General features: G+C 45.0%; 1 protein-coding gene across 3 annotated transcripts in view; it reads right to left on the reverse strand.

Annotated features, from left to right (window-relative positions):
- Positions 1–232: 232 nt before the first annotated feature.
- Positions 233–11,750, reverse strand: part of LOC306940864 (transcription factor COE3-like) — a 51,586-nt gene continuing 40,068 nt past the window's right edge. For 2 of the 3 annotated variants that reach the window (XM_079526107.1, XM_079526106.1), the window contains exons 7-10: positions 11,684–11,750; positions 7,662–7,844; positions 3,985–4,074; positions 233–3,445 (exon numbers count right to left, since the gene is read on the reverse strand). The exon at positions 11,684–11,750 is cut by the window's right edge and continues 105 nt beyond it. In XM_079526107.1, the coding sequence (XP_079382233.1) occupies positions 3,414–3,445; positions 3,985–4,074; positions 7,662–7,844; positions 11,684–11,750 (372 nt within the window). In that variant the 3' untranslated portion in view covers positions 233–3,413. The remainder of the gene's footprint in view (positions 3,446–3,984; positions 4,075–7,661; positions 7,845–11,683) is intronic. The other variant, XR_013792064.1, reaches the window with a different exon arrangement.

Below are 11,750 nucleotides of genomic sequence, written 5' to 3' on the forward strand. Positions count from 1 at the left end.
TACATTAGATAATTGACACTGGGTGAAAAAATGGGTTTGCCAAATCATGGGATAAGAATTTAGAAAAGTAAGAGAGAGAGAGTACCCATTTATGGGAGTGCCAATATGGGGCATATCAGGGATCTTCATATATGGGCATAAAAGGTACAGACAGGACTCTAGATGTGAGGGAACTAGCATTTGTAATTACACTACCATAAAATAAAATAAAGCCTGTCAGGAGATATTGTCAAGCCAAATGTAATCTTTATTAGACTGTTTCTGTACAAAAAGCACTGGATCACAGGAAAAAAAAACATGCATCTATTTACAGCATGGCCAAAGACAGGAAAAGAAAAAACTGGGGAGATCTCCCCATTTGTATTCTAAAGACATTAATTAAACATTGTGCTTTGATATACTTTGATGATATATTTCGTATTTCACAAAGATGCAGTACCTCTCCCCTTTTTCACATTGAATTAAACATTGAAAAAAGTATACTTTGCAGTTTTTAAAACCTCTGCTGAAAACCAGGGCGGCAAAAGCAAGCTTTCTACAACTATGACAAAAATATTTTCGCAAGCTATTTGAAAACTCTATGAGGATGGAATGGATACGAAGGAAAGAGGGGTGAGGGACGGGGTTGTGAAAAGTCAGCCAAGCTTTCACTGCAAGAGCAAATGCTCATGTTTTCATTGAAAATAGGTTTAGAGAGCCCATGATATTGAACTCAGATGTTTTGCAAGGTGTGCAAGTGAACTCTACAAGCTGGGTCTCATTCCCATAATTGAAAAAATGGCTTTCTCAAAGAGCCGTGACAGATTTTCACCCATAAGCCCATATATATATATATATATATATATATATATAGTGACCAGGTGGTGCAATTTGGTGATTTCAGATTTATGTCAATCACCAAGCTCTATTTGCATAAATTCCAAGGTTCAGTTAGTCCCAGCCTTGAGTTTTGCCCTCTGGTCCACTATTGCCATGGTTAGCAAACTAGGAGATCTGAGAGCTTTGGAGTTTCAAGACAGCTTGTTTGGGGAATTAAAGGGATACAATGAGTGAGAAATGTGAGTTGGTTATTTTTCTTGCGGTAGAGAAAATCTACTAAATGAAAACAAAAAGCACCATAGAAAACCACTTATAGCTAGTGCTCCTGTTGAACTCAAATGGGAAGCGCTAACAATGCCAATGTACGATGGTAGGAAAGATGAAGGCCAGCTGTTTCCCCAACGTGACAAATGCCTTGCCATAGAAAAATAACCAAATAAAACTAAAAGCTAAAATTGCCCATGATAAGATATGCCTTGTCCACAGGGATAGACACCTAATGTTAAATGACAAAAGCCAACTGAATCATTCTCAACACATAACTGAAATGCCAATTCATCAAACTCAAAGAAAAAAAAAAGAAGACATTGTAGGGGAGCATGGGCAATTGTAAGGCATCAAATATGACTTTTGTTCTTTAGAATTTCCTCAAACTTTTCCACTGGAATGTGGAAGATTAGCTTGCATTACAGAACAGTAAAACAATTGCATAATTAAATGATACAGATTGTGTGCAACGACAATAACAGCACCATCAACAACAACACTAACAATGATGGACGGTTCCTTGAGATCAGTGACCCATACATTTGAGTGGTTTTATATTCTGTTGCCATATGGTTTGCACAGGTGCCTGTTTTACTGTACATCCATTCACACCAAAACACAATGAACAGGACCGGGTGTATTAATAAGATGGAAATCAAAGAGAGTGATGAAAAATCAGGATGTTATAAGCTTCTGGAAATAAAATTTAAAATCACATGACAAGGATTTTTGCCATTTCCGAATGGCAAAAAACAAAAACATATTGGTGCATGTCTGTCTAGCTTTTGTCTTTTTGTTATTTTATTTTACTTTTTGTTTAGTTTTTTCTTCCCTTGTTTGCTAAGATGCATTGCTCTTATAAGTGCCCCAACAAAAATAGTGCATTAAGAAATAACTGCATGATTATACAATTCACAATAATACACAGAGACAAGAAGTACAGGGGGAAACACAAATGCTGTTTACAAAAAGTTAAATATAGTATCGGAAAAAGTATTTTTTTATACAAAAGTGATGGAGCATTTATCCTGCTTTTAAAAACAGGTAGACCACGTGGTGACTTTTGTTTTTACAAAAGGGGGTTTCCTCTCACTTTATCCACTCTTTTTACAATATCTAAAAGGTATTAAGACATCAAATGTGTTTTACATATATATTTGAGACTATCATTCAGGCCTAAATCACAAAAGGAATCCCAAAACATACTTTATAAATACATATAAAATAAGCACAATCAGAAGAATAACAAGAGATCTGGTACCTAAATGTGATTAAAACTGCTGCAAGCATTTCACCTACCACTCAACACACCCCCCAAATAGAACTATTGTACTGTATTTCAAAAATGGTCAACATCCAAAAAAACCTCAAAGCCTTGGGCTGCCCTGATGATATTCAGATAACAGACAAATGTTAGTATAACATTTGCTCTTCTCTTCCACGGCACAACGTTTGCCAACGTTTTCAATAGCTTAGAAAAGTACTGCATTTTTCCTTGTTCAAAACATGATAGACACGCACATTGTTCAAAGCTATGGTACAGAAAGGAAAACGCTAAAAGACTGTGGTAGTTGATATCAATGGTCTTTATGGAACATATTTTTCTAGATATTGTGGGCTTTTCTGATTGACAACCCAGCCTTCCCCCCCAAGTTTGGAATATTCCAACAAGGTCCCATAGCTGAAGGAGAGAGAGTTCGATATTCGTGGGTTCTGGACTCATTCCATCTTTTGGAAAGCTCTAGTTGCCTTTTTGCTACCCCTCTTCCCAACTCACAGTGGTTAAACGACTGGAGACCAATTCTTCAGAGTCCAGTCTTCAGAGACGTCAGTCATGCAAACCAGCCTTTGTTAAAAACAGCACAATACTCATACAACATGTAGTACTGTAGACTGTCCGTCCTAGCCGCAGTTTCCTATTCACATTGCTAGTATTCTTGATCCGCTAACCTCCTCAATCGGTCGGGGGTCTGGGGGAAGGCTTCTATACACAGTAAAGTCCTGAGGGTTAAATCAACACTCTGGATTTTACTGTGCACCTATACAGGAATGAAAGTGACACTGATGTCCCCACACGTGGAGGAGATGGTGATAGATTCACCTAAACAGCACTGACAGAAACAGATTTCGGACGACAGGAAAACTTTGCCTTGGAACTTTTTTTTTTTTTTTCTTGTGCAGTGACAGATCCTGGTTTTGGAAGGGGTTGGTCGGTTCCGAGGACTGATGGAATCAATAAGATAGAGGTCCTGTTTGGAGATCCTGTGTGTGAGTGCCCATCACCACAGAGGATAGTGGGCTCCTGAAATCTGCCTGTGGGCCTCCATTCACATGGGTGGGACTATGAGACCTGCCATGGCTGAAGTAGAAGCACACAAAAAACACAGAATTATTGACACTGTCTCATACATCTACATTACATATCTCTCTCTCTCTCTCTCTCTCTCTCTCTCTCTCTCGCACGCACGCACGCACACACGCATGCACGCACGCACGCACACGCACACGCACACACACAGGCACAGGCACAGTATACTGATTACCGTGAGTCTGTCAAAAACAGTACCATATCTTTATATCAAAATGTCAGAATGCATTGTACAAGTGAGTGCTTGAATCGTTTGCTACAGGAAAACATTTGAGCTGAAGTCAAAATGTTCCCCAAATATTTGGAATGATGATCATGCTTTAAAATCCCCCCCCAACATTCTAGAATCAACTTCCCAAAAGAGCAAGCAAGTTATGGATCAACTTTGAGCTTCAAACCAGCCTTAATTAAAAAAAGAAGTTTACCAAAGTCTAGCATTACGTGGACTTCGTCCACATCTGTCTAGCTTCGACCAAGATAGCAACAGCCAGGGGTCTCTGATAGGCAGGAAAGGGGGGAGGGATGCTCACCCTGTAGGCTGCTGCCATTGGAGGAGGTGCAGGTGGGGGGCGGGGAGGTCTGTGGCCGCACGACAGGGGCGAAGGCGCTCTTCTGTTTGACTGCAGAAACCATATGGACAGGAGAGAATGAATAAGGGCCTATGGGTCGGGAGGGGGAGGGAGGGGTGGACAGAGGAGAGGAGAGTGGAGGAGGAAGAGTGGAGGAGGAGGAGGAGAAGGGATGAGGCGGTGGGACGGCAAGAAGAGGAAGAAAGGTTTAAGCGGGAGGAGGAGGATCCGAGTACGGAGGAGGGCTGAGGGAGGTGACAGTAACAGGCAGGCACACAGTCTGAGAGAGGAGGTGAGTGACCGAATGGAGATGAGATGAGGCATGCAGGGGAGGGTGGGGGCGGGTGGGTGGGTGGGTGGGTGGAGGGTCTCAGAGGAATGGATCCCTGCCTTAGAAAAGGGCCAAGGTGGAGGAACATGCTCCGAGCAAACAAGGTACAGAACTGGCAAAAGTTAAGTTGATCCATAACTTGTATAGGCCCACATTAGACTTTAGCACAAACCTTTTCCTGAGGGCAGCCGTAACTTCCATCCAATGTCCACAAACACAATGTGCAAATGTATTGTATGTATGTATGTATGTATGTATGTATGTATGTATGTATGTATGTATGTATGTATGTATGTATGTATGTATGTATGTATGTATGTATGTATGTACATTCGTAAATATGTAAATACTCGTAAACATGTTTGTGTGTGCATGCTCGCGGGCATGCGTGTGCCCGCGTGCATACGGCACGCGCGTGTGTGTGGACAGTCGAGTGTCTGATGAAACTAGAAATGTTCAAATCAAACATCTCATTTGTGATATTCTGGTCTCTGCATACTGTACAACTGCATCTCATTGTTGTTGTTGTTGTACTAAGGTTACATAGATCACCTCACGCCAGTCGCTGCTGTTGACTGAATACTGATTACAACTTGCTGATGTAATTCAGAAAGTTCCACAGAGTTGCATTAACCATTATTTTAGTCCCCGATATTTCTGCAAATAACTTGAGGAGGAAGCGATTCAAAATGGAGCTGAACTATACAATGGACAGCAGGATGTACATGTGATTATTATCCCTCAGTGCCAAGCAGTATCAGCTGTACAGGGATGAGTACTTCTCAGACACTTTTCTTTTCTTTTTTTTCTCTCTCTCTCTCAGATTCCTCTTTGATCTCCTGACATCACGGATGAGATGTATTTCTTAGCTCATGTTAATGGATTTGGCCCAAAGCGTGAATGCATGAGTGATGCGATGAGGATGTTAGTTGGTTAGTAGTGGGAAGAAATGCAAGACGATGGAACACGGAACATTCAGGAGGAGATGGAAGACTCGGAAAACAATGCATGGTGTTCACCCCCCCTCCCAAACCCCCCATCCCCACCCCCCTCCTCCCCCGCTCAGTGGACACACAACATTCAGACCCTCGGACGCAAAACTGCAGCGAGATGAGTCCACTTTTTTTTTTTTTTTTTTTAGTGGTGCAACCACTCCAAGGAACAGCAATGTCCGTACTAACCTATGTGACTATGTTTAGAGTACCAGTAGGGGCAAAAGTGGCGCTGTTGTGCCAGAAACAGAGAGAGAGAGATAGTGTTGCACTGTTGCCTGCTAATTACAGAGAGAGAGAGAGAGAGAGAGAGAGAGAGAGAGAGAGGGGCAGGGGGAGAGGGGAGAGGGGAGTTGCACCACTCAGTTCACACAGGTGTGATGTTTTAGTATCACAAGAGACCAAAACATCAACTGGTATCCAAATACTTGTTTGGGTAGCTAAACGAGTCTCAGTGAGACCTATGGGCTCTTTTGATACAGTAGCCAAAACAATAGCCACTTCCCCTGGGCTCAGTTAGGAGATACTAGACTGAAAAAGAAAAGGAAAAAAAAAGAATAGAAAAGAAAAGAAAAGCAACAACAACAAAAACACCTGCGCCCTGCTAATGAGAGGAGTAATATGAGGCATGCTAATCACGTTGATGTGGGATATTTCAATGGCACACTTACAAGAGGGAGACCTTTTTGACAAAGATGGATGTAATAGATTTGAAGTTCTAGTACTCCAACCCCCGAGTTATTATAACAGCACTGCTAAATATCTGCCTCAGAATTTTAGGCATAGGCTGTATGTCTACATACTCAATGGAAACCTGAGATAAACTGAGTTATCCCCCATTTTGGAAAAAATACTTATACAAACTAAATAATGAATTAAAGTCCATTAGTTATTCTCTCACTGTTCTCTTTCACTGAAAATGGGATCATCTGTGTGTTTAAACAACTGTCTTCTGAATTTGAGGTACCAAATTAATCTCCGAATTGGATATGCACAGTACAGTACATCAGAGCTTTTTGGAATACGACCCTTCAAATGAGAAAAGCAGACTGTTCGTTATTCACACGAAGCTGGCTTAGCAGCACCACTTTACCAAGTACTCCTGTCCTCCTGAAAGTACTCCTGTGCTCATATCTCGGAGCAGTATACCTATTACACAAATTACCAGTACAGATTGCAGTGTGCATTGAGATACGTGTTCTAAATGTTACTTTATATGGAAACAGTAAAAGTACCGCCGAGATACCGTTGGTGAGGCTGGTGGAGGTGGTGTGTACTTTAGTGCTGGGTGTTGGTGAGGCCGGTGGAGGTGGTGTGTACTTTAGTGCTGGGTGAGGCCGGTGGAGGTGGTGTGTACTTTAGTGCTGGGTGTTGGTGAGGCCGGTGGAGGTGGTGTGTACTTTAGTGCTGGGTGTTGGTGAGGCCGGTGGAGGTGGTGTGTACTTTAGTGCTGGGTGAGGCCGGTGGAGGTGGTGTGTACTTTAGTGCTGGGTGTTGGTGAGGCCGGTGGAGGTGGTGTGTACTTTAGTGCTGGGTGAGGCCGGTGGAGGTGGTGTGTACTTTAGTGCTGGGTGTTGCCGGTGGAGGTGGTGTGTACTTTAGTGCTGGGTGTTGGTGAGGCCGGTGGAGGTGGTGTGTACTTTAGTGCTGGGTGTTGGTGAGGCCGGTGGAGGTGGTGTGTACTTTAGTGCTGGGTGTTGGTGAGGCCGGTGGAGGTGGTGTGTACTTTAGTGCTGGGTGAGGCCGGTGGAGGTGGTGTGTACTTTAGTGCTGGGTGTTGCCTGCAACCTCACCATAGATACGTATCACGATACAGAGGCCACAATACGATATATATCGATTATACGTTGATTCCAAATAATGACCATGTATTTACTACAAGAGCTCTTCTTTATTATTCTGTAGCAAAGGCAAATCCTTTAAGTATTTTTTTTTTTTTTTTTTTTTCACGATTTTTCAAAAATAGCAGACCTACAAGCTCATAGCGCGCCACTCGGTGGCGCGCTATGAGCTTGTAGATCTGCTATTTTTCAATAGCTAAATTATAACAATGTTTAAAACACCAAAAGGGGTTCCCGCCCAAAATGGTTTAAGGTTATTGTAGCAGTCAATTTATATTGGGGGTCGGGCGGGGCGGGGGTCCCGAGACATTGCCAAAGCATTTCCGGGGGTCCCCGGCCAAAAACGTTGAGAACCCCTGGCCCGCACAATCGACATAGCAGCCTCTGTATCGATTCACACAACTATCGTCTGGAGTATATATACCGGTATATCTTGCCATCTGGATGAATTGAACCCACCACTAGTGTACTTACTTGCGTAGGGGGAATTGGCCGTGGAGCCGTTCAGGAAGCTGGGTGATCCCGGCACTCCCAGGTTGGTCATGCCGGCGCCGTAGCCGTTCATGGTGGACGTGATGGTGTTGTAGTTGGATTGCTGGGGCGTGGAGCTGGGCGCGTAGCCACGAGGTGACACGCTGTTGGAGTTGCGGGAGTAGCCTGACAGATAAAGAGGACAAGACGGGTGAGCTCGTGGGTTTTATATCGTTGACATTTGAGGTGAATGAAAAGTAGAATGGAAACAATTAAAGGTTAGTGAGCGTGACGTGTGGCTTCACTACATCCTCGTATGTGAATGTGAATGTGAATGTGCTGTGCTGTGTGTGTGTGTGTGTGTGTGTGTGTGTGTGTGTGTGTGTGTGTGTGTGTGTGTCATGTGACTGTGCTCCCTGCATCGCTAGCGTTGGAGGCAGGACGTGGAACATTAATGTTTACATCACACGACGCAATAAGGCGAAGAAAAAAGGAAAAACACCCTGACTTGTTAAGAAAGGGGGTCTCTCAGAGAACCATAACACCATTTTCCACAGCTCTCCTCAGAGGGCTCCAGAGTTGAATCCGACACGGTGCTATAGCTGCTCTGTTCGGGATTGTCCCTCTCTCTCTCTCTCTCTCTCTCTCTGCCTCTCCCTCCACTGTTCTCCCTGACATGTGTTTCCCATTGCCTGCTCACTCCTTCACCGCTCTCCTCTCCTCTCCTCCTCCTCCTCCTCTCCTCCTCCTCCTCCTCCTCCTCCTCCCAGGGCAACGCTCCATCAGCCGCTCCTGCTGGGAATTGCGTTGGCCCGAACCAGGAAGTGGGGGAGAGAGAGAGAGCGAAAGAGAGATCGAGTGGGAAAGAGAGAGAGAGAGAGAGAGAGAGAGAGAGAGAGAGAGAGAGAGAGAGAGAGAGAGAGAGAGAGAGAGCTACTTGGCATTAGCGTGCGCTGGCTGTGCTCAGTAAGCATGCCCTGAGGTTGGTGGGAACTCGGGTGCCTCATGGGGGGGTGGGGGGGTAAAGGGCATGCTAAGTGCTGGAGGGAACATTGGTATTCAATGCATCTTGGATGAGGGTCAATCAACGAGAGCAGCGGAGGAGAGGGAGAGGGAGGCAGAGGTTCCCGGAGGTTAAGGTAACTGCAGAACAACCACACCGGGGGTGAAAGATGAAGGACGTACGTACGGGTCTGCAGCCTGCCTGCAGCCTGCAGGGAGACAGACGTCTGTAACTCTATCGCCACCGCCGTGACTGGTCGACGTCACTTCAAGGTCACCCGCCACCCCCCACCGCGCGGAGGTCAGCGAGAGTTAGTCGGTATACCACCACCAGGGCCGTGTGTGTAGTTCTGCAGCACACAGACACTATACTGCCCCCCCCCCCCCCCCCACCCCCGTAAAAAGTACTCACATTTTGTACTTGAGTAAAATTGTCAATACTGCAATAAAGTCAAAGTCTGGAATTAGAAATGTACTTGATTAAAAGTACAAAAGCATTGGTAACAAATTGTACTTAAAGAAGGAAGTAGGCCTACTCTTTATGCAGAATGTTTCATTTCAAGCTAAGGTATACAAATCTTTGAAAATAGCCGATCTACAAGCTCACAATGCGTCGCATCGCAATTTTAAATTGGCCGAAATGTAGGGCTGAAGTGGGTAATGTATGTTTTGTAATAATAATCCAAATAAGTAACTTGTAGTAATTAAAGTTTTCAAATAAATGTAGTGGAGTAAGTATTGGAATTACCCCAGTACAGTACTTAAAGTAAATGCACTTAGCTGCTTTCCACCACTGGCTCCTCCTCTCCCTACCATAACCATAACCACACAACCCCTCCCCCCTCCACCCCCCCCCCCCCCCCCCCCCATCCATGCTGGCGCTGAAGGAAGCTGTCATTATGAGGTAAAACAAGTGATGGTGAGCGAAGACAAACTCCAGAGGAAAAAATGAAACAATCCATTTTGCACAAGGACGACGCGTGATGTAAAGCAGGCCCCCGCAGCGCTCGCTAGCTAGCTGCTCCTCTGGAATTACGGCAGTAAATTACGTATAGCTCGTCCGTTTGATAAGGCCCGGGCATGCATGCATGCATGCAAGCGAGGCCCAGCTAGTTTTCTTATTAATGTTTTAATCACACTACGTAATTGCGCGGGGCACAAAGAGACATTTCATGGTTCCGTAACAGCGGAGGGACTTTGGTTCGGGGCCCTCGGTGTAATGTTCCGAAGCGCGCCGCGCGCGCGGACATAAACTATGGAATTATGAATTTTCACGATGGCTGCGGTCCTTTTCCCATGACCTCATAGATTCCTGTAGGTGTTTCGCTCCTGCAGCCCGATGTGAAAAGCAGACAAAGGGGAAGGAAGGCGGGAGGAGGAGGAGGAGGAGGAGGAAGAGAGAGAGAGAGAGAGAGAGAGAGAGAGAGAGAGAGAGAGAGAGAGAAAGGAGGGGAGGCGGAACGCTGAGGTGTCACAGGAGAAAAAACAGCTCTGTGATGGTTTTTCTTTTGTCTACGTGTGTGTGTGTGTGTGTGTGTGTGTGTGTGTGTGTGTGTGTGTGTGTGTGTGTGTGCGCGCATGTGTGTGTGCGTGCTCCAACATGAGCAATCTGTTCATCGCACGTTCAGACCTATTTCCTGTACGACCATGAGAGAGCTGCCTGCTGACAGGAAACATGGGCTATTTCTCTGTAGTAGCCGTGTGGATCGCAGCAGAAGATGTACCATCTATGTGTGCATTGTGCACGGACGTGTGTGTGTGTGTGTGTGTGTGTGTGTGTGTGTGTGTGTGTGTGTGTGTGTGTGTGCGGTGCACGGACATCATCGCATCCATGTGCACATGTGTCCCTCCGTTCAAAACACCTCGTTATACGCTACACCTTTATTGCTCAGCTACCTTTTCTGTACACAATAGAGTGTGTGTGTGTGTGTGTGTGTGTGTGTGTGTGTGTGTGTGTGTGTGTGTGTGTGTGTGTGTGTGTGTGTGTGTGTGTGTGTGTGCACGAGCGCGTGCCGTGTGCGTGTGTGTGACTATGTGTGTGTGTGTGTGTGCGTGTGGATCGGACGAGTGAAGAAACACGGGGAAGGTTGCCGTATATTAGATTAGTCGATGGGTGGCTCTTCCAAGAGAGATTTTGCGCTCTCATTAGAAGGCTGGTGTAAGTGCCATCCAACCGTTTCTCTAATTTCTTTGAAAGTGTCCATGTCAGTGTTACCACATCAGCCACACTTTTCTACACTCCAATCACAGCTCACTCCCACAGCAAGCGGCGGTCCATTTAAATCTTCCTACACTATATAGGTCTCTGCTTTTCAATTGCTGCCACTAACACCCTGTTGCTGCTGCTGCCTCCACCATCCCAGCCTCCAACTTCTATTTAAGATTATTGCATGGCTCAGAAGTTTAACAGAATGTTAAACGTATGGGCCCTTGGGTGCGCCCTACCCTTTATCCCTAAACCTCTTTGCCATATTTTACTATCTTGAAAAACATAGTTCTACATCAACACGTTGTGAGCTTGTAGATCGGCTATTTGAACTATTTTAAAAATGTTAAACAAACAAAAAATAGAAAATAGCAAAATATGGCAAATAGGTTTAGGGATACGGGGTAAGGGGTGGCACAAGATATAGCAGTGTTAAATTCATATGTGCGTGGCTCTAAAGTAAACTTGAAATTGTTTGCATGGCTCTACAATTAAACTGCAGTTGAAGTGTGCATGACTCAAATTCAATGAATTGTCTTGCCATGTGTGCCCGCTCTTGTATACCCTTGTGTTCCTTAGAGACCCATAGCGCTCCATTATGAGTTTCAGCTGAGACACTACAACTTTATGACAAACATGTTTCATTTTCCATTGCTCTTTTTAAACTGCTACTATAGCTTACTGAGCATGTGTAAAGTGTGTGTGTGTGTGTGTGTGTGTGTGTGTGTGTGTGTGTGTGTGTGTGTGTGTGTGTGTGTGTGTGTGTGTGTGTGTGTGCCATGCGTACGGGAAGGTAGATGGTAGTAGCCGTACTGACCCTGGTCGCCCTGCGAGGCCTCAGAGATGTTGACGGCCAGCTGGCTGCTGAAGGAGTTGACGCCCAT

The sequence above is a fragment of the Electrona antarctica genome, assembly GCF_951216825.1.
Source record: "Electrona antarctica genome assembly, chromosome: 1".
Lineage (NCBI taxonomy): Eukaryota > Metazoa > Chordata > Actinopteri > Myctophiformes > Myctophidae > Electrona > Electrona antarctica.